This window comes from Ursus americanus, chromosome 4 (genome assembly GCF_024610735.1).
Source record: "Ursus americanus isolate L20-20 chromosome 4, mUrsAme1.1.p, whole genome shotgun sequence".
Lineage (NCBI taxonomy): Eukaryota > Metazoa > Chordata > Mammalia > Carnivora > Ursidae > Ursus > Ursus americanus.
In genome coordinates, this window is record NC_142130.1 from 54,328,898 (window position 1) to 54,354,077 (window position 25,180).

The window sequence follows — 25,180 nt, forward strand, 5'->3', positions numbered from 1 at the left end:
AGCTGTGGGGTTTTTTAAATATACAGCCCTTATTATGCTGAGGTATGCTCTCTTTACACTTTATTGAGAGAGTTTAAAATGAATGCTGAACTTTGTCAAATGATTCTTCTGAATCTTTTGAGATAATAATATGATTTTTTATCTTTCATTTTGCTTATGTGGTATATTGTGTTGATTGACTTATAGATATTGAATCATCCTTGCATCCCTAGAATAAATCCCACTTGATCATGGTGTATAATCCTTTTGATGTATTATTGCTGAATTTGATTTGCCAATATTTTGTTGAGTATTTCTGCATCTTTGTTCACCAAGGATACTGGCCTGTAATTTCCTTTTTCCATAGTGTCTCTCTGGTTTTGGTATCAGGGTATTGCTGGCCTTGTAGGATGAATTTGGAAGCATTCCTTACTCTTTAATTTTTTAAATAGTTTGAGAAGAATAGGTATTACCTCTTCTTTAAATGTCTGGTAGAATTTACCTGTGAGGCCATCTGGTCCTGGACTTTTGTTTGTTGGAAGTCTTTTTGATTACTGATTCAATCCCATTACTAGTAATTGATCTGTTTAGATTTTCTCTTTCTTCCTGATTCACTCTTGGAAGATTGTGTGTTTTCAGAAATTTATAAATTTCTTCTAGGTAATCTATTTTATTGGTATATAATTGTTCATAGTAGTCTCTTACAATCCTTTGTATTTATGTGGTGTCAGTTATAATTTCTTTTTCATTTCTGATTTTATTTATTTGGGCCTTCTTTTTCTTGATGAGTCTGATTTTCTTGATGAGTCAGAAAGTTTATCAATCTTGTTTGTTCTTTCAAATAACCAGCTCTTAGTCTCATGAATTTTTGTTGTTGTTGTTTCTACTTCATTGATTTCTGCTCTAATTTTTATTCCTTCTACTAACTTTAGGTTTTGTTTGTTCTTTTTCTAGTTCCTTTAGATGTAAGGTTAGATTGTTTTTAGATTTTTCTTGTTTCTTGAGGTAGACCTGTATTACTATAAACTTCTGTCTTAGAACTGCTTTTGCTATGTCCCATACATTTTAGAATATTGTGTTTCCATTTTTATGTGTCTCAAGTTATTTTTTTATTTCCTCTGATATTTTTATTGGCCCATTGGTTGTTTAGTAGCATGCTGTGAAGCTTCCATGTGTTGTGTTTTATACAGTTTTTTTCCTTGTAATTGATTTCTAGTTTCATATTATTGTGGTCAGAAAAGATGTTTGATATGAATTTCAATCTTCTTAATTTATTAAGACTTGTTTTGTGGCCTAACCTGTGATCTATCCTGGAGAACATTCCATATACCCTTGAAAAGAATGTGTATTCTGCTGTTCTTGGATGAAATGATTTCTATGTCTCTATTCAGTCCATCTGATCTAATATGTCATTTAAAGCCACTATTTCCTTATTAACTTTCTGTCTGAATGATTCATTGATATAAGTGGGGTATTAAAGTCCCCTACTATTACTGTAGTACTGTCAATTTCCTTTTTCATTTCTTTTAATATCTACTCTATATATTTAGTTGTTTTTATGTCATGGGCATAGAAATTTATAATTGTTATATCCTCTTGTTAGATTGATCCTGTTATCATTATGTAATTCCCTTCTTTGTCTCTTGTTACAATCTTTGTATTAAAGTCTATTTTGTCCAATATAAGTACTGTTACCTCAGCTTTCTTTTCATTTTCATTTGTATGGAATATATTTTGCCATCCTTTCACTTTCATTCTGTGTGCCTTTAGGTCTGAAGTGAATCTCATGTAGGCAGCATATAGATGGTTTTTTAAAAATCCAGTCAGTCATCCTCTGTCTTTTGACTGGGGCATTTAGTCCATTTATGCTTCAAGTAATTATTGATAGGTATGTTGTCATACCATTTTGTTAATTGTTTCCTGGTTGTTTTTACAGCTCTTCTGTTCCTTTATTCTTCTCTTGCTCTCTTTCCTTGTGATTTGATGACTTTCTTTAGTGTTATGTTTAGATTCCTTCTCTTTATTTTTTGTGTATGTACTATAGGTTTTTGGTTTGTTGCCACCATGAGATATGTATATAACACTGTATGTATACAGCATTATATTTTAAGTTGACAGTTGCTTAAGTTTGAACACATTTTTAAAGCACTACATTCTACCCCAATTTTTTTATTATAATATTTTTTATTATATTATGTTAGTCACCATACAGTACATCCCTGGTTTTTGATGTAAAGTTCCATGATTCATTAGTTGCGTATAACACCCAGTGCACCATGCAATACATGCCCTCCTTACTACCCATCACCAGCCTTTCCTGTCCCCCACCCCCCTCCCCTCTGAAGCCCTCACCTCAGTTTGTTTCTCAGAGGCCATAGTCTCTCATGCTTCATTCCCCCTTCTGATTACCCCCCTTTCTTTATCCCTTTCTTCTCCTACCGATCTTCCTAGTTTTTATGTTCCATAGATGACAGAAACCATATGATAATTGTCTTTCTCTGCTTGACTTATTTCACTTAGCATTATCTCCTCCAGTCCCGTCCATGTTGCAGCAAATGTTGAGAAATCATTCTTTTTGATAGCGGAGTAATATTCCATTGTATATATAGACCACAACTTCTTAATCCAGTCATCTGTTGAAGGGCATCTCGGCTCCTTCCACGATTTAGCTATTGTGGACAGAGCCGCTATGAACATTGGGGTGCATATGGCCCTTCTCTTCACTACATCTGTATCTTTGGGGTAAATACCCAGTCGTGCAATGGCTGGATCATAGGGTAGCTCAATTTTTAACTTTTTGATGTCATATTTTACAGCTTAAGAGATTTTGTTTCCCTTAATTATTGTAGAAACAGTGGATCTTATGATTTTTGTCTTTTAATATTCATACTAGCTTTATAAGTGCTTGATGATATAAGTCCTTTACTATATGTTTGCTTTTACCAGCAAAATTTTTCTTTCATAATTTTCCTACTTCTAGTTCTGGCCTTTTCTCTTCCACTTAAAGAAGTCCCTTTAACATTTCTTATAAAGCCAGTTTAGTGGTGATGAACTCCTTTAACTTTTGTTTGGGAAACTCTTTACCGCTCCTTCAATTCTGAATGATAACCTTGCCAGGTACAGTATTCCTGGTTGTAGACTTTCCTTTCAGCACTTTGAGTAGATCATGCCACTCCTTTCTGTTCTGCAAAGTTTCTGCTGAAAAATCAGCTGATAGCCTTATGGGTATTCCCTTGTATGTAACTAGTTGCTTTTCTCTTACTGTGTGATTCTTTCCTTACCTTTAATTTTTGAGATTTTAGTTAGTATTAGTGTGAATCTCTTTCAGTTCATCTTGTTTGAGGCTCTGTACTTCTTGGACCTGAATGTCTGTTTCCTTCCCCAGGTTAGGGAATTTTTCAGCTGTTATTTCTTCAAATACATTTTCTGCCCCTTTCTCTTTCTCTTCTCTTTCTGGGACTACTGTCATGTGAATGTTAGTATGTCTGATGTTGTCCCAAGGGTCCCTTAAAATATCCTCATTTTCAAAATTCTTTTTCTTTTTGCTGCTCAGCTTGGATGATTTCCATGACCCTCTTCCAGATTGCTGATCCATTCTTCTGCATTCTTTAATCTGCTGTTGTTTCCCCCTGATGTATTTTTCATTTCAGTTATTGTAGTCTTCTGTTCTGATTTTTTTCTTTTTTATATTTTCTATCTCTTTGTTGAAGCTCTCACTGTGCCTATCTATTCTTTTCCTGAGTTCAGTGAGAATGTGTATGATCATTACTTTGAACTCTTTATCATGTAGATTGCTTATCTCTGTTTTATTTAGTTCTTTTTCTGAGGTTTTGTCTTGTTCTTTGTTTGGAACATATTCTGTCATTTCCTCATTTTGCCTGATTCTTTGTTTCTAGTATTAGGTTGATCAGCTAGGTCTCTTGGTTTTGAAGGAGTGGCCTTATGCAGAAGGTATCCTGTGGGCCCAGAAGCATGATCCATTTGCCATGCCCCCTGGTCACCAAAACCAGGCACTCTAGGGGTGTCTCATAGGGGCTATGTGTGCCCTCCTGTTGTGTCTGGGCCACAATTGCTGTGGGCACACTGGTGGCTGGAACTGGCTCCCCCGGGCACCAGCCACTTTGGGGGGATGCCAGTCTTTGCTGAGGTCACCCAGAGGCTGTGGGGGAGTGGGTAGGAATTTTGCAGGATGCCAGTCCTGGCCATGGCCATTGCTGGGTGTGGTAGGACAGGAGCTGCTTTGGAGGGTCACCTGCTGGAGTAGATGGGTTGAGCGGGGATGGTCTGCAGGGGAAGCAGTGCTAGCAAGGTAGATGGAGAGTGTCAGAATGAGCGTCTGTCAGTGTCAGGCCGGATAGGCAGAGGAAAGGCAAGAAAAATGGTGCCTGTCAGGACTTCTGTTCTCAGAGAAAGTTCCTACAGATCCTTGCCCCTCTGGAACATACTCTAATGTTAGTCAACAAATCTCTTTCATTTATATCCCAGGCACTTATCAAATTGCTGCCTCTGTGCTGGGTCTTGGTTTGACTGAGTTTGTGCACAGACCCTTTAAGAAGAGTTTTGATTTCCAACAGCCCTCCAGTTCTCCAGTTCTCCCAGAGTTAAGACCCACTTATTTTTAAAACCAGATGTTATGGGGGCTCCTCTTTCTAGTGCCGGTCCTCAGGTCAGGGATGGATACCCAATGTGGGGCTTGAACCCCTTACTCCCCAGGGAGACCTCCATCATGCCTGTGATGTCCCTCCAGCTTTTGAGTCACCGTGTCAGAGATATGGGTCCTAACCAGACCATGTTACTGCCACTCTTATTCTTCTCAATGTGGTTTTTTCTTTATATCTTTAGCTGCAGAAGAGCTATTCTGTTTGTCTTCAGATTGTTCTCAGAGGGTCACTCTATACATAGTTGGAACCTTGGTGTGTCCATGGGAGGAAGTGAGGTCAGGATCCTCCTACTCCACCATCTTAATGAAGATTCCAGATTATCTTATCTTTTAACTTTTAAAATTATTTTTGATCTATAGATGTCTTAAATTATAAATAAATCAAATATATTTTTTTCAAAGCAATTATGCTTTGGAAAGTTCTTCCCATCCCAAAGTAGATACTTTCATCTAATCTTTTTGTACGGCTTAATCTTTTTTTTTTTTTTTAAACATTTAACTTAAATCCTATGGACTAGCTTTTCATTGCATAATATAAAGTGAGGTTCTAACTCAGTATCTTTTCAAATATTTAATCAATAGTCCTAACATCTTCCTGAATGATTCTTCCCTTCCTCATTGTCTTGTTATAGTACTTTCATTTAATTATAACACAAATCATACATATGCTAGACCCTAGCATCCACTGCATCAATCCATCCATTGATCTGCCTATGAGTCTTCTATGGGCATTCTTCCACCTACATCGTACCACTGAAATTCTTCTTGCTAGGGACACCAATGATTTCCTAATTGTAAAATTGGATATGGCACAGGAATTAAAAATACAGGCTCTTTAGAGTCAGGCTCCCTGGATTAGAACTCCACCTCTGCCATTTAAAGTTGTGTGGCCTTGGAAAAATTACTTGTTCATTCTATGCCTTAGTTTCCTCATCTATAAAATGGGGATATTATAGGATTACCTTATAGGGTTGTTACACGGAGTGCTGACATAATGAATGTAAATAGCTTAGCACAGAGTCTGGCACACAAATAAACTCTCAGGAAAAGGTCATCATGACCATCATTTTACTTGATTGTGCTGGGGCATTTGACATTGATGTCAACCCTCCACTTTCTGACACTCTTCCTTTGTTTTCTGGCACACTATAGTTTGGTTCTCAACCCATCACTTCATGCACTCTTTTCTTGTACTTAGCCCTTAAAATGCTGGCATCCTCCAAGGTTCTCTACTACCCTATTCTTTGGTGACCTATACTTTCTTGATGTTTCTTCTTCTAAGCCAGGAGCTGGCAAATTTTTTTATTAGAGGACAAGGTAGTTAATATGTTAGGTTTGTGAGCCATATGATCTCTGTCAGACCTACACTTTGAATGAAAGCATCCATTGAAAATATGTAAATGAGTGGGTATGGTTATGTTACAAAAAACTTTATATATAGGGGCATCTGGGTGGCTCAGTTGGTTAAGCATCTGCCTTTGGCTCAGGTCATGATCCCAGGGTCCTGGGATTGAGCCCCAAGTCGTCAGGCTCCCTGTTCAGCAGGGAGTCTGTGTCTCTCTCTCCCTCTGCCCCTCCCCCACTTGTGCGCTCTTGCTCTCTCTTTCTCAAATAAATAAACAGGATCTTTAAAAAAAAGTTTTTATATGAAAACAGGCAGCCATCTCAGGCCATAGTTTGCCAACTCTTCCTTTCGGTAGTTACAGCTTAGGTATCCTTTGATCAGAATAATAATCACATTGCACCTGTCCCCTCTACTGGACGGTGGGCTACCTGAGAGCAGGGTGTTCTTTTATCCTTGTTTGTTCTGCATGTAGCACAGAATCCACAGATATATTCAATCTACATCTTCTGAAACACTAAATGAGATAACCACACAATATCAATCTTAAGAGTTCAAAACTTTGTTGTGCTGTAAGGAAGAAGGCATTTCTTCCATGTGAGACCTTCAGTAGCTACCAAAATAAATGACAGAGAAGACCCCATGGCCTGTATAGCACAATGAAACAACTAGTAGAATTAATCTCTCTTTCCCAAATGTGAGAGGGAAAATTCAGGTCCAGGAAAGTCACAATTTCAAGGACCAAGTAATATTGCAGACATCAAAATAGAGCTGCTCAGTGTGATCTATAAAACAGGACATACTTTATAGGAATTGAGAAACAGCTGTTTCCCCATTTCTGTTTTAAAAGGTGTAATAGGCTACAGGGCTCAGGAGTATATGCTAAGCATATGGAGAACATTTATTTGCTTAAAGAAATGTGACATGAAACTGGCAAAGTGATCAATTTGTAAGAGATAATGTCCTGGTGGGTGAAATTAAGAGGATATAAAGGATATATAGAGAGTCATTTCAGTATTGTGATTAATGAATAAGGAAACACCAATAAACACTGAAGGGAAAAAAAGAAAGAGTTGAAGCTGAAAAGAACTAAATATGCTCTAGGGAAGGCACTAGCTACAAGAACCAAGTATCACTTGCAATATTAATGGCTTTAGTAAAACAAATTTTAGATAAAGATGACACTGGTTTAGGGAAAAGCTGGAAACTGAAACCTCAGTCAAGAGTAACAGTGTGAATATTGAGTTTCTCTAAATATAGTGTAGAGGATCCTTATAAAGTTAAGAATACCTGGAAAATATATTAGAGACTCTGGGGGAGAATTTTAGACTTCTGGAATATAGAAATAGGTAACAGACAAAGAAGCATGCTTAACTTTTTCCTTTTAATTTCCATGTTCAAACTTACCAGCAGTAATATTTTTAGTATAATTAAACATTTGCTGAACTCCTTTTATGGGAGATTACTCATTTTGTGTGACTCAATGTAGTCTTTCAAGTGGCAATCACCAGACTGTACTCTTTAGCATTTCTTACAATCATAAAATCATTATTTTTGTGAAAAAAAAAAAAGACCTAAGATTTCTTAGACAGAACAAAGTTCTGTCTGTATACTGATTGTGGTGGTCACACAAGTCTATATGTGTGTTAAAATTCACAGACTTACACGCCAAAAGAAAAAAAGGCTAATTTTACTGTATAATTTAAACATTAAAATAAAAAAACCACAATGTGATAGATGGCATCAATAGGAAACAGTTAAATAAATTTTGGTGTATTTGTATGATGAAATACTACTAAACATTTAAAGGAATGGACTACTGATAAATGCAAGCAACATGGATGAGTCTCAAAAGCATTACTGAGTGAAAGAAGCAGGATACAACAAAGTATATCCTGTATGATTCCATTTATATGAAGTTCTAGAGTGGGCAACATTAACACAAATGACAGAAATCCTATCAGTAGTTGCTACTATGTGGCAGGATGGGATGGGGTTACTGACAGGAAAGGGCCTTCCTGGAATTTTCAGGTGTGACTGAAATGTACTAGGTCTTGGTCAAAACTGATTAAATAGTACACTTAAGATATGAGTACTTCAGTAAGGGTAAATTATACCTCAATGAAAAATATGCATTTAGCTGTCTTGGCTTGTCTTTCACAACATGCGATTTCTAATGGTGTTTAAAGTTGTAAAAAACGTTAACAGCTTCTCTACCATATGTTATCATTTTCTTTTTAGGATAAATTGGAATTTCTTTGTTTTTTAAACGAAAAACATAATACCTAATAATAAATCTTATACAAACAATGAAAATGGAGTGCAGAGTATACAGCATTAGGGGGGACAAGGAGGACAGAACCCTGCATCCTGCTAGTGGGACGATCTGTTGGTGCCTATTAGTAAGGGCGTTCAGAAAGAAGTGAATCTCATCTGAATGTTGAAGAAAGAGCAGGAGTTCAACGCACAATCCAGGAAAGAAAGAGCATTCTAGAACAACATGTGCAAAGTCACAGACATGAGAGGGCTGGGGGAAGTCCTTCTGGGTGAGGTGCACACAGGTGTGCTGGGGGAAATGAAACTCTGAAGGAGGGCTGGGCCCAGACTGTAAAGATCACCCCTTCCCTCTCCTACCCCCTAGTACCCCAGTGCTCTGCACTTTACATGTACAGTTTAACTTAATCTCCATTTTTTAGAGCCAAGGTATGGCAAGGTGTGGGGTCTGGTCCAGGCCCCTCGGCCACTATGCAGGGGAGCAAGCGTACCCACAGATAGCTAAGGCTCTCTCTCATCCTCAAGAGTGCACTGCCTGTTCTATGCCACACTGGGGAGTCTGCCCTGATCATGATGCTGATGGGATCTATGGGAAGCTTTACCTGACCACAATCTACTTTAAAAATCTACATTATCCTCTGACAAGAGTGGATCATTTGGGCTGTAGTTCTTAGTCTTTCTTTCCTGCCTCAATTTACTTGAGAGCAGAACTATTTCTAACAAGCTCATTAATAACAATGGCTAGGCAGTGATCACCAAGGGCTTGTCCCTATACTCTCCATTCCATAAATTTCCCCCTGCCAAGAGGTTCTAATTTTGGGATTAGGTCAACAAGTAGATGATGGTTCTATAAATTTCTAAGCCGGAGATGGGGTACTCTTGGGGTCCCCAAATATAAAAGGGAACATTTATGCAGTGGAGGGACGTGTACTGTGGAGTTTTGTGCAGATGCCCACATCAACCATCCCAGCGATGCTGACACATTGAGGTAAATAGGATTCGCTGGCCAGATATTTTTCAGGCCCTAATCTAGGTTTCCTGGTCCCTGGAATGGCTCAGGTACAGAACTCTGTCAGGCTCAGAGGTTTTCAGAGCCATTCTTATAGAGAAACTATTGCCTCTGTGTTGCTCTTGAGGAGTATGGGTCTCTGCTGGAGGAGACCTCCAAGAAGACTCTCAGAAGAGGCTGGGCTCTGCTCTCAGAAAAGACACTTCCTAGGGAAGGTCCTTCTACTGGATGGAAATGAAGATTGGATCAAGAGCTTGGCACTACATAAATGCCTTAATTAATAATGGCTTTAAAATAATCACAACAAAGCTGCACAGAGTTCTGTAATCCATAAAGTGTGTTCATATTTGTTATCTAAAAATACTTTTGAGCCCCACAAAAATGCTGGAGGTCTGTATTTTACAGATGAGGAAGCTGAGGTTTAAGTTGCTGACATTTGTATAGTTTGCCAGCTGCTTTTTCCCCTTGGTTCCCTCTTTCCTGCTCTGCCCAACTTCTTTCAGTTTTAAAAAATAGTCCACTGTGGGCCATCTTATTCTAGAAAAGATTTAAGGCAGCTTACAAGGTTACAGAAAAATAAGGCAGTATAAGTTAAAAGTGGGAGTGAATATGAGAAAAATAATAATTAGACCTGAAATCAATCCAAGAGTTACAATAAAGATGTCATGATGACCTATATATTTACTATTGACTGGACACAAATTTAATTCTAAGTTTTTAGGAGCCAGTGAGAAAAAGGAAACCTTGTCACACTATTCAGAATAGCCACAGGCTAAAACAGTAACAACAATAAAACAATCAATTAATCAGGAGAAGTACAACCATTTTTGGTTCTTAATAATATCAACACAAGTTATAATGTGCAGCAATTTTCTTTGATAATTTACCAGCTTTGAACTAGGCCTTAAAAGGTGATTTTGGTTTTCACACTGTCTTTTTAGTATACGAGAGAATCTACCATGTCATGTTTTAAAGAACATGAAAACTATGCAATTTCTCTGAAGTCAGGTAGCAAATTCCTTTTACAAAAATCAAAGCATGAGACCTCAGTGAACAACTCATTTGTTGCTGAAACAGTTTCAAAACCCATGGAGATGAGCAGGGTGACTTTTTCCACACTTGCTCTAGGAGAAGAGACAAAACCTCACCTACCGTGATATAGAAACAGGTCTTCATAGAGATGTTTTATCTTACTTTGTAAATTTTTTCAACTTCATGATAAGGACTTGGTGGCAAATATTAGCCTGATCTTTTACATTTTACATTCCTTATGATGACTGTTTTTAATACAGAAAAGCATTATTTCTGAATGTCACTTTCTATGCTGTACATCTTGTTGCATTCAGGCCCAGGGCCAGGGTTTATTTATATTGGCTATTTTATGCTTTCCTTACTCAACCCTCCAGATTCCCTTACTTTTATGCCAAGGAACAGACACAGAGTTTTTCCTTTTTATAATTTATATATGCAGAAAATACATCCAAGTCAGGAGTGCCCCTTTCATCCACAGGAAGAGTCTGGGCCACCTGACTCATTGACACAACAAGCCCAGAAATAGAAAAAGTGATCTGGCTGAAAGGGAGAGATGAGTGGATACTCCTAAGCTAGTACACAACTAAGGTGCTATGTCATGTGAAATTAATTCTCTGAGGTCAGCAATTAGAGTCAGGTTACAGCCCAAACATAATTCTGCCCGCTAATTACTTGACCTATGACAATATTTATTTCATTGAGAGAGATGCCTTGCCATGACTTCCAAGGGTGGGCTTGGGGGCAGACGGAAGGAAGCAGACTGCCAGAGAAATAGCAACTCCTTTTGCAAATAGATGTGTTTCCCAGGCCCCTAATTGAAATGATTATTTCCTGCCTAAGTGAGGGATCAGATGTGCCATGTCCCTCCCTTTCCAGCAAAATGAGGCACCTGAGATCACAGAGCTCTTCAGTAAAGTGCAAAAGATGACTGAAGAAATTAACTGAGTTATGTTCTGTTATGAGAAGCCCTGAGGTAAGATGGTAACAAAACTACTCTTTGTATGGGGAAGAGGAGGAATCCAGGGCATGAACTATGTGGCTAGAGTGACACATGTAGGTATGACACATGTAGGTATGTACCTTTGGACTTCTAAAGATTTATCTCCTCCCAGATAAAGACATTGGAAGTGGCAATAAGAAGGAATGGCAACTGCCAGATGGAGATGTTGGAATAATAAGAGTACCATGAATAGGAATGACTCTAAAATATAGGAGTAAATTAGGACAACAGCCTTTACTTAAGAGTAGTGCCTGAAAGGTTGGTGAGGGTAAGGAACAGAGTGGAAAGAGGTGAGGCTGAAAGCTGCTATCTGACAGTGTAAGACTCATACACATCCAATCAATTTATAAATTACTGCCACCAATAATAAAAATAACAGCGGCAGCAGCTGCTGTCACCATACGTCGAGTGATTCTGTTCTGTGCCAGGCACTGCACCAAGAGTGTTATATCCATGACCTCAAAGAAGACTGCTGTCCCCTCTGCTCTCACATGGCTCCCATCTGGCCCTTTGCCCTTTGGGGATGTGCTTCCCCTTCCTGGATGTCCTTGATGTTCAAGCAAGCAAATAGCACCTGAATAACAACACTGGGTGTTGAGGACTGTGAGGACAGGGAGAGGAACACCCTAAGACGAGTTTGCTGCAGACTTTTGGTCACAAGAGGCTGCTGAGAAGGTTAGGGGCACCAGCTGTGACCTGTGGGTCAATGGGAAGGCCTGAGCTCCCCAGCCTCTTGCTTTCTCCCATTGTTCTCATTTCTGCCCCTGATTGACACATGGTTGAAAGAAAAGAAGGGAAAGACTGGTGCCTGTAGCTGAAGTGTGCAGTTTAATGGCCAGAAACCAGACTTGTCACATGTAATCAAATCATCATAGTGTTGGTGACAGAGTTAAGACAGTTGAAAAAACAGTTACTATTCCAACTTCCAATTTTCAAGTTATTGTTGGGGCTGGAATTTCTTTCACCTCCAGAGTTTTTATTTTGGAAAGTCTCCAAAGCACATTTTTAGCCATATTTGAGTAACTGAAACATGAAAGAAATAGTGATTTTTTTTCCAGCCAGATTAAACTAACCAGATGCACTTTAAAAAAATTTTGCATGTACACAGCACCTTTTATTCTATCAGAGAATCATTTTAGTCATCTCTGACCTATATTCACCATAGATTGAAAATACTGTTTAAGAGCCATGGTTGCCCACTGATATACACCAACTTCAGAGAGGAAGCAGAGGATCCCATCGGCCTTTCTAATTCTCCCTCTCTATTCATACCACTGGGAATCAAAGTCAAGTCAATTTAGCAAACATTTACTGAATCCTTTCTGTGTACCAGGAACAAAGTTCAAGAACAGTGGTCAGAAGGCGTAAGTTTCACAAACTTGCAAAGGGAAAATGACATGTAAGGTTCTAACAAAAAAGCATTAGGACCAGGACCCTACCCGAACGGCTCACCTGACTGCTTCTGACAAAAGGCAGTGCTTCTGGCATCTTTTCTTCCACTAACCACCAGGCAATGAAATGATTTGGGCATTTAGGGGAAAAGCAGTGAAGAAAAAGTAATGACAAGTTGCCTTGAGTCCATGAATTCCTGGGTCACCACCCAGGGATGACCCCAGAGCAACCGTTTGGCAGAATCTTGCTCGGGCAGTGTTTGTCCCCCAGTAACCACTCTGATTCCCTCCACTCACCACATGAGAGCCAGAAAGATCTTTTTAAAATGTAGATAGGATTATGTAACTCTCCAGATTAAAAATCCACAGCAGTTTGCTTTTACACTAACACCTCGCTTCCTACCAGTCCCTGTCCCCCCGCCGTGACTGGTCCTGCACTACCTCTACCGTCTCCCACTATACCCCAGCCACAGTGACATCCTGTGAGGATGGGGTTCCTACAACATACCAATTCCTTTCTCCCCTCAGAGCCTTTATGCTTACTGTTCTCTTACCTCGACTATTTCTTCTGGTCTAACTCCCTCCTGTTACTCAGGTCTCAGCTTAAATATCACCTTGTCAGAGGTCTCCTCTGTCATATAAAGTAGGCCCTCCCTTTCCTCTTTGTTCTCTGCCCTGATTTTCTCTTACTTTCTACATAGAACTATCACAAGTTGTAACTAGCTGATTTATTAACTTCTGTTTATTTGATAGACTTGATCAAATAAATTTAATATTTGATAAAAATTTTAAAAATATATTTAAAATAAATAAATAAATAAAAATAACAACTTATTTTTATTTTATGAATAGACCCATAGACTTAAATTCCAAGATGGCAGGAGCCAATATATCTGCTTTTTAAATATCATATTCCTAGCACTCAGGATAGTGGCTGGACACAGCAGACATATAAGAAATAATTGTTGAGTAAATGAATGAATACAATTGCAAATAGTAAATTAAAAAAAAAACATAAGAGGGAACTCTTTTTATTTTATTTTATGATTTTACTACCACGAATACTATTATATTACTGTAAATGTTAGATTTCTATTAGAGGTTTTTCATGTATTCATTTTAACCAGGGCCACCCTGACTGAACTTGAGAGGCTGAGAGAATGGAGCACTAACTTATGGCTACAATTAGAAAGATTCAAGATGACTGTTTTAAAACACAAGGTTTGGCACACATTGCGTTTTGAATATGGGGGAGATTAGCCCTTTCTCATTTAAAGATATTTGTGGTTGGAAGCAGAGTTGCTATTATATATGTAGTATGGTGTTTCTTAAGCAAAATTACAAAAGAACCTTTAAATCAAGCACCAGAACACTGGGAATGAATACCACAATGTATTCCTGGGAGGTTATTGTGAAGCTAGTCCCAGTGGAACACTCTTGTCTCCCTGCCATTTGGCTCTGGCCTGGGATGCCAAACCACGGATTGCCTGGAAACTCAGAAGTACCTGGGTGTTAGTCCCTGCTTTCTCAAACCTGTCCAGGGGCTAAAAGGGAAGATCTCGAGTCTTTAGGCTGTAATCTGCCTAGTTCTTGGAGAAACAAGTCTAAACTAGCAGGAGCCTGGCCACACCATAAAAAGGTGCCTAGAAATGTTTTCCTGCCTAGAGATGTTCTCTGGAGGGTCCAGAGCAGCCCTGGTACTTGCCAGTGGATAAACAGCAGCCTTTCTCCAACCACCTCCTGATCTGCTCAACGCTTAGGACCAGTTTTTCCCTCTGGTTTCCTCAGTGTGTTTGACTTCTCCACTAGGACTATAGCTCTGCTCAGCACCTAGTTTATTTGGATGGGGTTTAGCTTCCTTGGATAATTCTCATCTTTCCATGTCTTCCACTCCCCAGTCCACGACTGCTGCTTGGGAATGGCCTCAACCCAGGTAGCTCACTTGGAATCACGTTGCAGCTACCTCCTCAGGTTATCTCTGCTGGTTGAAATACCCCATTGTCAGGTATGCCACTGGTCCCCAGGCTGCGCCAGTCTCCCCTATTCCTCATTTCCTCTCTAGGTTGGCCTCTGAGGTCCCAGCATCCTTCATCAGTAAAACTGCATAGGGGTGACACTTGTCATCCCTTCAGGGCACAGGGATAACCTTGTTTAAACCCAGGGATCACTTTAGGGAAGCTGTTGGCATAGAGGCGTCTCTAAGGCTTTCTGTCAAATAGAGGGCACCAAGTGGTGTGAAAGTTATAGCTGAGTCACACAATTTTCATGAGTAAAACTAGTGGCTAAAATTAGATGAGCTCTGAGTTCCTTCTCAGGTGAAACATTCCAGAGTCTCAGAAAAAGGCCTCTGGTTCCAAATCCTGTGGATTTCCCACTATACCTTCCTGTCTATAATTTTCTGCTAAAATGCTACTGGTGACCCCTCACTGTCTACAGGGTAATTAACATCTAGCATCAAAGTATCCCAGGCCCTTAACATTCTGGCCCAAATAAATATTCCACTTTACACAGTACAAAACTGGACACCATACCCCTGTGCTCCAGGCATGGGAGCAACTCGCCATTGCTGAGCCCATCACATGTTTGATTGCCAGTGCACTTGTGCTCACATCATGTCCCCTCCCTAGAACGCCCGCCTTCTTATACTTTCCCTGGCAGAAACCAACTCCTCCTCCCCCAAGGTGTCCAGTTCAAATAGCCCCACCCCCCACCTTCACCCTGTGCACCTTCCTTGACCTCCAGTTTAGGAAGACTCAGCATTATGTTTAGCCCCCTGTTACAATGCTCAGCCCATTAAAATTAGAATTTTGACATGTGCCTCTCCTACTAGACTGTGAATATTTGAAGGACAGGGACAGGGCAGCATTTTATTTTATCTTTATAGTATCAAGACCTAGCACAGAGCATAGCATATTATGGGCACTCAGGAAATATCTCTTGAAGTGAAGTGAAAATTGTGCTTATGGGCATATACCTGTCCTTTAGGTTATCAGAGATAACAGTTATGAAGGCAAAATTTGAGCTGAAAAATTAAGCAAGTTCTCTGCTGACACAACGTATCTATAAGATGTGCAGTTAAGGAAAATGAGACTAGGATGAAATAACATTTTTAAAGAAAAGAAGGGTTGAGAAGGGAGAAAAGCTTCAACTCATGTATTTTCCTGTTCACAAAGGAACTTTTAGCCAAGAAGAAAATATTGGTCCAATCTGAGATGTTGTTGGAATTATTTCTTCTCTCCTTTTCCTCTAGTTTTCAGAGAACCAGTGCCCATTTGGAAAAGTAATATAGATGCAAAAGTGAAGAGAGCTACGCAGTGATAGACCTCGACAAGGCCACTGAACGAGGATAGCCATGTGAAGAGAAAAGCATTACATAACGACATGAAAGCAGGACACTTGAGGAATGTCCTAGAGCTAAAACAGCTGCCACCTGGTATTTGGCATTTGTAAAGTATATGGAGAAATAGCCCCTGGAAACCAAAGAGTACAAATTATTTGCAACAACAAGATTCAGAACTCAAGAACATGTTTTCCTCATCTTTCTTTTTTCAAAAGTTAACCTATTAGTATCATTTTCACTTTAGAAAAATGTGAAACCCTAAAATATATATAATTCCAAAAACATTGTCCACAGGTGGGTTTCAAAGAAGTGAGGGGCACCCTTCATTATGCCAGGTTTTCCTAATCAGACTTATGTACTTGAAGATATTTTTCTATTTTTTGATTATCCAGACCTTTCATTTTTACGTGTAAATCATTAATTCCATTCTTAGGGAACATGAAGGAAAGGGTAATATATTGAAATTTAAATCCACCAATTTACTGCTGATAAAATGTCTGTTAGGAAAGGAATTTAAAGTCCTGCAATTTAAAAATGACTGATGGCTTTAATATGTGTGCTTTTCTTATTTCTTTCCCATTCAGCTTACTGAGATGCTGTTATAAAGTTGCTTTATTCTAGAGAGGTTTTTTTCCTTTGTCCACTAAGATCAAGGTGTTTGGTGATGTTTCCTCCACCTAATACGTGCTTATTGTGCACTGACTGTGTACTAGGGGCGGGGCTACAATGCTGAAAGGTGCATTCTGCACTCCAGGAACACCCGGTCTAGCAAGGGAGAGACAAATATGTTGGCACTTAAAATGATATGGATTGAGGGTAAGGTGCATTTAAGCCCTGGGAGCACTATGGAAGAACATAATCCACTGGGGGATGGGGAGAGGACAGTGGGAAGGATGGGACCCAGGATCTGAGTGAAGAAAAAGTGAGGTATGCCCAGGGAATACTGTCTCTGATGTCCTGTGATCCAGCTCTGCTAAGGAGAGCCCATTTCTTTTTACAATTCATAGAAACAGAAAAAACAAATAAGCAAATTAGTTTAAACCTCACCATATTTTTGAGAACTAGTACTTTACATCTCTCTCAACACCGTGAAGACATCAATAGTAATAACTGTTAAGAGTCTAGCGAAAAGTATAGGGTTAGGACTTCCTGAATCACTTTCTTACATTCTGGCACAAGAGTTATCAAAAGCCATTTTCTTGAGGGATTAGGACTGATGGGGCAAAAAAATTGTAGGGCTGAAGAACCAGCCAGCAGGGTTGGAAGGTTGGTTCCATGGGCAATGAGCAAATAAGTTAATAGTTTGAGGATAAGAGAAACCAGGCTATCCCCAGCTACAAATGTGTAAAGTTATAAACATGAAAAGAGTAAAAGCTAGATTTCCCCTATGTTAGATTGGAACTGGAGCTATCAATGTGATCTCCTAGTACTTAATACAAAGAGACGGAGAGGGGGAGAGAGCGCATAATAGATATAACAACAGGTGTGTGCCTGTCTATTTCCTTGCTCTTTGGGCTTAGAGGGTCTAGAAACAATGAGCACACCTAGCCCAGTGAGCACACCCAATGCCCAGATCTCAGTTTCTATATACTGTTTTCCCACAATGGACCCAGATCTCCTGGAAGATATGGCTAATTTGGGGCTGGGTAGAGAAGGCACAAGATGCATATGGTACATTTTCTTGTGCCAGAAAGTAAGAAAGTACTCAGAAAATGATGAGGATTTGTCAAAAGAACACAAGAGTCAGCTTGAAGGGTCTCCCACTGACCAAATCTGAGATCATTCTGGTATCAAAATAATGATATTAATGGATTATAACCCACTGAATAAAACAGAAATCTAAAAGTGCGTATTGATATAAATGAACACAAAAGTAGATGGGGGAAGGGAAAGCTCTTTGTTATGACAGAAAGTTTAGTTAGGAGCAATATATTTACATATTCTTCAAGTATCTTCCCATAAAATATTTATTCATTACAAACAGAAAAAGTGTAACTTCACAGTGGAGATATCTGGCAGACACCACCTTAACCAAGTGGGGTTGGTATGGACATGGTATATCTATTTATGTGTCTTGTGATATTATAAGAATATAGCATTGCTACTGTGGTATTCCTGCCAAAAAATGCACAAACTCAGTTTTGTAATGAGAAAACATCACACACACCTAAATTGAGGAACATTTTACAAAACATACTCTTCAAACCATCACATGACAAAACATAAAGACCAAAGAACTATTCGAGATTGAACCAGAAACATGACAACTAAATGCAACATATCATCCTGTCCAAAAGAAAAAAGAATTTTTTCCCCTATAAAGGATATTAATGAGACATTTGGTGAAAAGTTGAATGGAAACCATGGATTAGAAAGTAATATTGTATCATTGTTAGTTTACTGAATTTGACTGTTATACTGTGGTTATTTTAAGAGTGAACTCAAATCATTATACTGTACACCTGACATGAATATAATGTTACATGTCAATTATATCTCAATAAAAGGAAAAAAGAAGACTGTACTTGTCTTTAAGGATAATCACACTAAAGTATATGAATTGATTCAGAAAAATGTATGCACACATATAAACACATGGGAGGGAGATGGGGAGGGTGAAGGAAGGAGGAGAGGAAGAAAGCAAATGTGGTAAAATGTTAAAAACTGGAAAACCTGGGTGAAAATATATGCGAATTCTTTACTATTCTATTGTTTTTTCTGTAAGTTTAAATTATTTCTATGTTAAAGTTAAAAATAAAGAGTATGGGTTATGGAGTAACTCAAATCCAATTCTGAGTTTCCAGTCTGGTATTTACCATCCGTGAGACTCTAGGGATGTTACTTATTTATTTTCAGCTTTGTCTTTTCATTTGATCACCAATATAGGACTTACTTAGAGGGATGTTGTGAGGATTAAATAATGTACAGATTCAGCACCTGGACGGTGGTGGGCTTATCTGGTAGAGGACCTGATACCTAATCGGTGATGCAATGCATACTTGCTGAGCAAATGAACAAGCTCTGTCTTCCTGCCCCTCCTCCTCCAATAGGAACAAGTAATACCACTTAGAGAAAATTCGTTTCTTCAAATTTTAGCAAAGTAAGGTATGAGATTTCTCTTAACACCTGAATAATATAAAACAAAAAACTTGATTAATAATAATAAATAACATCCTACATTTGGATGTTGCTCTGGAGCTTCCTCAGCACTTCGTAGTCACATCTCATATGACACTGAATGGAACAGGCAGGCATTCAAGTTAAAGTTCAACATTGCGTTAATAATAGTGAATCTCTACAGCGCCTTGGGTTACAACTGTCAAGAAGAGGTCATGCCCTTATTACTTAAATCTCAAACAAGGCTTGCATCAGTTCATGGTTGCAGGGTACAAAATAAGGTACAATTTAATGTCCATCTGGGCATTTATTTCTAAGATGCTGCCACTGCTGACTGTGGTTCACAGTGTATTTGGGACAGTGACAAGGCAGAGAAAGGGACCCAGATTGTCCTGGGAGGTTTCTTCTCTCAGCCAAGATGTGCAATATGAATTTGAAATTACCCAAGAGGGTGTTTCAGAGCTGCCTGCCAATGGGTGGTGTCTTCTAATCTCAAGAGCAGCTGCTGGGCACAGGCATGCGAACACACACACATACACACAGACTCGCTCACAGAGCCTATACCTGCCTCTACTTGTCTGTTCTGGGCAGATGGCTTTCGGTTTTTGCGTCGCCTCATCCTACAGCCCACTTCAGTTAGACCCTTTCTTCTGTGGAGACTGGCAAGCCGTAGGGTGAGGGATTCGGCAAGGTTGCCTGTCTTCAGAGTATGAAGGACACTGCCCGGAGAGGGAAGAGGATTATATTTAGTGTTTGGGCCCAGTCAGTACTGGGCTTCCCACTGCCTCTCCTTTGCAGAACTTTCAGTGGCCTCTGGTTGCAAACTTTCCGTGGCTTTGTAGCCCACAAAACAAAAACTGAAAGAGTGTCCAAAAAGAAAAGAAGAAAACATTGTTGTTGGTCCCTGGATTCCACTATTGGATTTTGGTGGGGATGAGAAGAGAGAACTATCGGGCATAATCAAGCGAAGGTGCCTCCTGCACAGTAAGGTAAGTGTCCCTATCGCTGCTCAGAAGAGGCTTTAGGGGGATGTTTCCACAGTATCCAACATCTAGGAGCAGGATCTTCTGGATATTAAACAAGGGGTTATAGTAAATCTCAGGTACGATTAAGAGCTTACAACAGATGATTGACTTTTAGGCTAATATGAGTAAGAGCCACTTGCAAAATAGAAGAACTGTCTTGAGAGTAGGTAAGTTTTGCTAAACCTGGTAGGTATGAGAGAAGACCAAAATGAAATTCGAAATTGTTATCCTCTAAGAGTAAGAGATATGGTCAAAAAGATAAAAAAGATAGGTTTGGGTAAATGACTTTCCTTGTAACAACTTGCTTTTATAAACTGCTGTGAATGATCAATATATAACTTTGAACCCATCAAAATGTGATGAAAATGGAGAAGTATACTGCATTGGAGAGGAGGAATTCTTTTTTCATGGAAAGACAGAAGAAACCAGCATCTTAACATGGCAACTAGATTGCATTTTTTCCCTTTACTTCTGTTCACATTTTTCGATAAATGGGGGTCAGAGAACAGGAGGATATTTTTTGAGGTAGGGTTTTTAGAAGATCTTGGGAAATACCTATGAACCCAAATACTATGATTGGATATCTATGGGCACATCTCACTGTCAATGGTAAATGATGCAAGGTTGTTGCCAAATGATGCCAGAGAGAGTTCTGCTCACTGTACTTGTCCTATGGGAATATTATTCAATGTTTAGGGTGCCTCCGTAGTTTTGAATATGGGAGCTCCATTCAACAAAGATACATGTTCAGCTAAAATGCTTGTGATATAGTTAGTTATTTGTTTTCTCTCAATGGTAATTGATGATCACATGTCTTTTCAATATCTGTGCAAATCTTGGGAAGATTACAAGAAATGCAATACAAATATTGCTCGGCAACACTTAACCATATTCCATCTGTGTATTAGGTTTGTATAAAGTAGGACATAGGGTAGTGTGCTACTAGAGAGAATTCTTTCAATTTATGAAAATATTCCTCTAGCTATAATTGAAAATGCTTTTTCTATGATGAAACTTACCAATATATCAATCTTCTATCCCTCAAAAACAAATATTCCAAGTAAATATATCTCTACTGTTATCAGTTAACATTATTATGAAACTCCCATTACACTTAATTAAAAATCAGCATAAACACTTTAAGAGCTGTTTGCTATTGAACATTTCTACAGGCAGCAATAATTTTCATGGGCTATTTCCATTTCTTTAAAACAAAGATGCAGAACAATTAAGACAAGTCACTGTGATGAGAATTTTCCAAATAATTTCCCAAAAGAATGTAGGGTTTGGGTTCTTACAATAACCAATGCAAAACTGAACTATCAAAAATCTGGGGCAAATAAAATTACTCTTATTAGCAAAGGTAGTGCAATTTTTTAAACAGTCTAGCTTCTGTCCACATGTAATTGTCTTTTTTTGCCTTAACTGGTATTGAATCAAATAATTTGTTAGCCAAGAACTAGTCTTAGCTAGGTGGCATCGTCACTGGAGATGGAAATACTTTATTGTGTTTTCAAACTGATGGTGCATTTGATAGAGCACTATTACAGGAGACTGATATTGCAACTTTCCAAGAGTTGGGCAGGTCCAAGGATGGGAAAAAATAAAAGTAAAGGGTCTTGTAGTCTTTTCATCAGAACAGAGTCCATATTATCATCTTACCCTGAAGCAAAATTTTCATTATCACTGAAATACATGACTCACCTCTCCAATATGTTGCATTAAAAAACATTTAAAGAAAAAAATATTAGTTCCTTTTATTTTTCTTAGAATAGAACTAGTGACCATTAGCATTAAATAACCATTCATGCTGAGCACAGAACATTATTTGTTTCGTTACAATTAGGGGAAACTTTTTCATAGTAAAGAGCTTAATTTGTTTGTTCATTTGTTCATTCATTCAGCAAATATTTTTAGAGTGCCTACTACGTGTCAGGTCTTACTATGTGCTAGGTTACTGGGGATACAGCAGTGAATAAGGCAAACATGGTTTTTTTATGCCCTGAACATAGGGATCTTCACTGAGGGGCTGATGACTAGTGATCTGAACCCGTATATTATGCATTGTTTACCATGGTAAGTATTTTGTTTCTCACTTCTGATTAAAAGTTTAGGACCAGAAAACTTTCCTCCCTACTTTATACAGGGTTATTTAGTGTCTTCAAGGTATGGAGACAATTCCAGAGACCAATTCAGCATCAAATAACCAGGTTGGTATATACATTTTAGTAGAAATACTTGAGCCTTCTTTGAAGGGTGTTGACATTTCTATTCCAAGCTATAGATGTTAAACATAAAAGGTTCACATAACTGATACTGTTTGCTTCTTCAGAATTGGGTCAGACAGGAAGTCTCTAAGGAAGACATCAGAACAAAATCTGCATTATAGCCTCATAGCTATCGGGGTTCAAATCTGACAGAAGTTCAAGAAATTTCTGTCTAATCTGTTTGACAGAGACAGTATGTCACTGGAGACTACATATGAAAGAACGGCAGTACCATGTTTCTCACCCTGAGGAGACTTTTTATGGTGGCCTTAATCATAACAACAATGTCATTTTACCCCATGGGGTGTTTACATTGTTAACAGAATTCAATTATCAGTCACTCACTTGATTCTATAGTGACCCTGTGTGATAGAAAAGGCAGGTATTATCTATCCCCTGTTCAGCAGATGGAAAAACCAGGTTTTAGACACCTAAGGGATTAGCACAGCTAATTTTCTCTCTAATGCACAGTCTCATAAGTAATTTCTCAAATGAAAGAACAGTAAACACCTGAGTTTTCAATATGAGTATTCACAGCTCCAAACTCTACTGTCTGAAGATGATAGCAGCCAACTGGAAAGTTTACTGACGGAGGAGAGCTTCAGGCCTTCCCCCAACCCAATTCTCTTCTTGCCTCCATTTCCCTTCTAGGTACTCACCCCACAGTTCTTTCCTCTGGCCCTTGAAAAATCAGTTTAGCTGCTAAAAGAGATGTAAGCCACTGCTTTCTTCTTTTTAGCACAGGAACAGTGTATCAGTATATTTACCTACATGTGAATGCAAATGGAATTTTAAACTGCTGGTTAGTGCCACCAGCCTGGCAACATAAAACACTGTCTCATCAGGTCATACCAATTATCCACCAGTCCAGATCCTGCTTCTGATGGAAACATAAGTCGGCCCTTGAGAGAAGCATTTTATCACACTAAGAGAATATCCCAGGAAAAAATTCTCTACAGGAAAAAACAGTAAACATGGTTAACTGAGAGCTATAGCAAGGTAAGTGGAGCTGAACAGAACAGTCTTAAGTAAATGAAGAAGGTCTTTCCAATGAATTTTGAGAGAGCACACTGATCTGCTGATAGCTAAGCTACTGAAGGTAGCAGTGTGTAAGATACCACACATAACTGTTACTGTCTCTTAACAGCTATGACCCATCAAATACACAAGACTTCATTTCTTTCTTATATATTTCCTGGAATTTATTATATACCTATTTAAGTTTGTTTGGAAACTTTCCCCCTCATGTTAGTAGCTTGGAAAGAATGTCACAGGTCTTCACGGTGGATCTAGGGACAATCTCTTGACTAGGAAAGTAGAATTCAGGGGATGATAGCAACATAGATAAAGCAGAGGCTGATTCTTTGCTTCTCCTTAGAACTGATGCTCCTGGCCGTGAAACAGAAAGAGACAGGGGCAGCTGCCTCTGAGCCATGGTAATAAGCTGCCAGGTTGTAAGTAGGGACACCAACATCTTGGTTTTCAGCTGCTCTGAACATCTTCACATGAAGCTATTTTAAGAACTTTTTGCATTTGATCAGGGAGCATGTGGGGTTAAGCCTTGTGTTTTCCATTTCAGTTTTAGATCCTAAGCAGGTGCAGTTTGTAGTTTAGAATTTAAAATCTTATTATTGTATTTTTCCCCAACCAATTAAAAATAACTTTATATTAGGGTAGAAAAGCCTGTGATTGAGATGGAGACTTGTTCCCGAAATAAGTTAAATGTGTTTAGTACTCGAATTAAAAAGATCACTGACATTTTTCATCCTAATTCTTGTTTGACAAATTTTGTTTAAAATATGAAAGAACAAATAAAATTCATTTGGCTAGAGTTAGAACAATATATAACTATTTGTGCTAAGTCCCATTAATGTAACTCTATATTCTACTTATTATGCTTGTAATATTGCTGACAAGGATACCATGTGTATTAGGAACATTTAGGACTGTCTGACAATATCAAACTGTGATTTACTACTTGAACTTTGACAATTAGAGAAAGGTATCCTATAAGACTCATCCATTTGCTGACGGTTCACAGAATTAAAACAAAAGCAAAAGCAATACAAAGTAAAAATCCTTTCTTTCAAAAATGTTTTAAGCTAAGTATCTGCAAATTCTTCTAAAATTTATATAGATCTTCCCTGGTCTACTGAAAGTTTCTCTCTAATGGTCTACCATACATTCATGCATCAGAACTAGAACTGCCCATTCTTAGTTTAAAAAATACATTTGTATGGTTCAGGAGCCAAGCAGAGGTGTTGGGATCTGCTGCTTGGATCCAACTCTGGGAACTCTGGGACCATAAAGGATAACCAATTTTCCAGGTGCACCTGGGACTGGGGAGTTCCAAAAATCCAGGAGTTTCAGTGCTAAAACCAGGACAGTGCTGGGAAAACCAGGGTGGTTAGTCACCCTAAATGGAGGAGAACAAACATCTGAAATGACTAAACTATAGATGTTTATTGCTGTAAGGAATGGGGTATAAGAAACTAAGTGCCCTAATCCTCAGTCTGGCACACTGTACACGTGGCAGACTTCTTGCTCAAGGAGCAAATGGGCCAGTGAGATAGGGGTTTGGTCACAGGAATGATCTATTTATAAACTTTCACCCTTCCTAACACAAAAGAATATTTCAAAGCACAATAACAGAGCATCATATTGAAGCTTGGAGAGTTCAAGTTTCCCAGTGGATTTGCCCAGTTCCCCATTGAAAACAACCCAAACCAAGACTTCAAGATTAT

The 25,180-nt window shown here is 38.7% G+C and overlaps 2 protein-coding genes across 8 annotated transcripts in view; one reads left to right on the plus strand and one right to left on the minus strand.

Moving 5' to 3' along the window:
• Nucleotides 1-25,180, minus strand: part of CMSS1 (cms1 ribosomal small subunit homolog) — a 384,053-nt gene that overhangs the window by 66,827 nt on the left and 292,046 nt on the right. The window contains exon 1 of one of the 7 annotated variants that reach the window (XM_087861696.1): nt 12,749-13,426. The exons of 4 other annotated variants lie outside the window; for them this stretch is intronic. In XM_087861696.1, coding sequence (XP_087717822.1) covers nt 12,749-12,827 — 79 coding nt within the window. In that variant the 5' untranslated portion in view covers nt 12,828-13,426. Of the gene's footprint in view, nt 1-12,748; nt 13,427-19,708; nt 19,842-23,095; nt 23,276-25,180 lie in introns of those variants that run through there. 2 more of the 7 variants (XM_087861699.1, XM_087861697.1) reach the window with 2 other exon arrangements.
• The window catches only part of FILIP1L (filamin A interacting protein 1 like), a 291,272-nt gene continuing 286,087 nt past the window's right edge, over nt 19,996-25,180 (plus strand). Inside the window, exon 1 of the mRNA XM_045785362.2 lies at nt 19,996-20,133. The gene's annotated coding sequence lies outside the window, so the exon portion shown is untranslated. The remainder of the gene's footprint in view (nt 20,134-25,180) is intronic.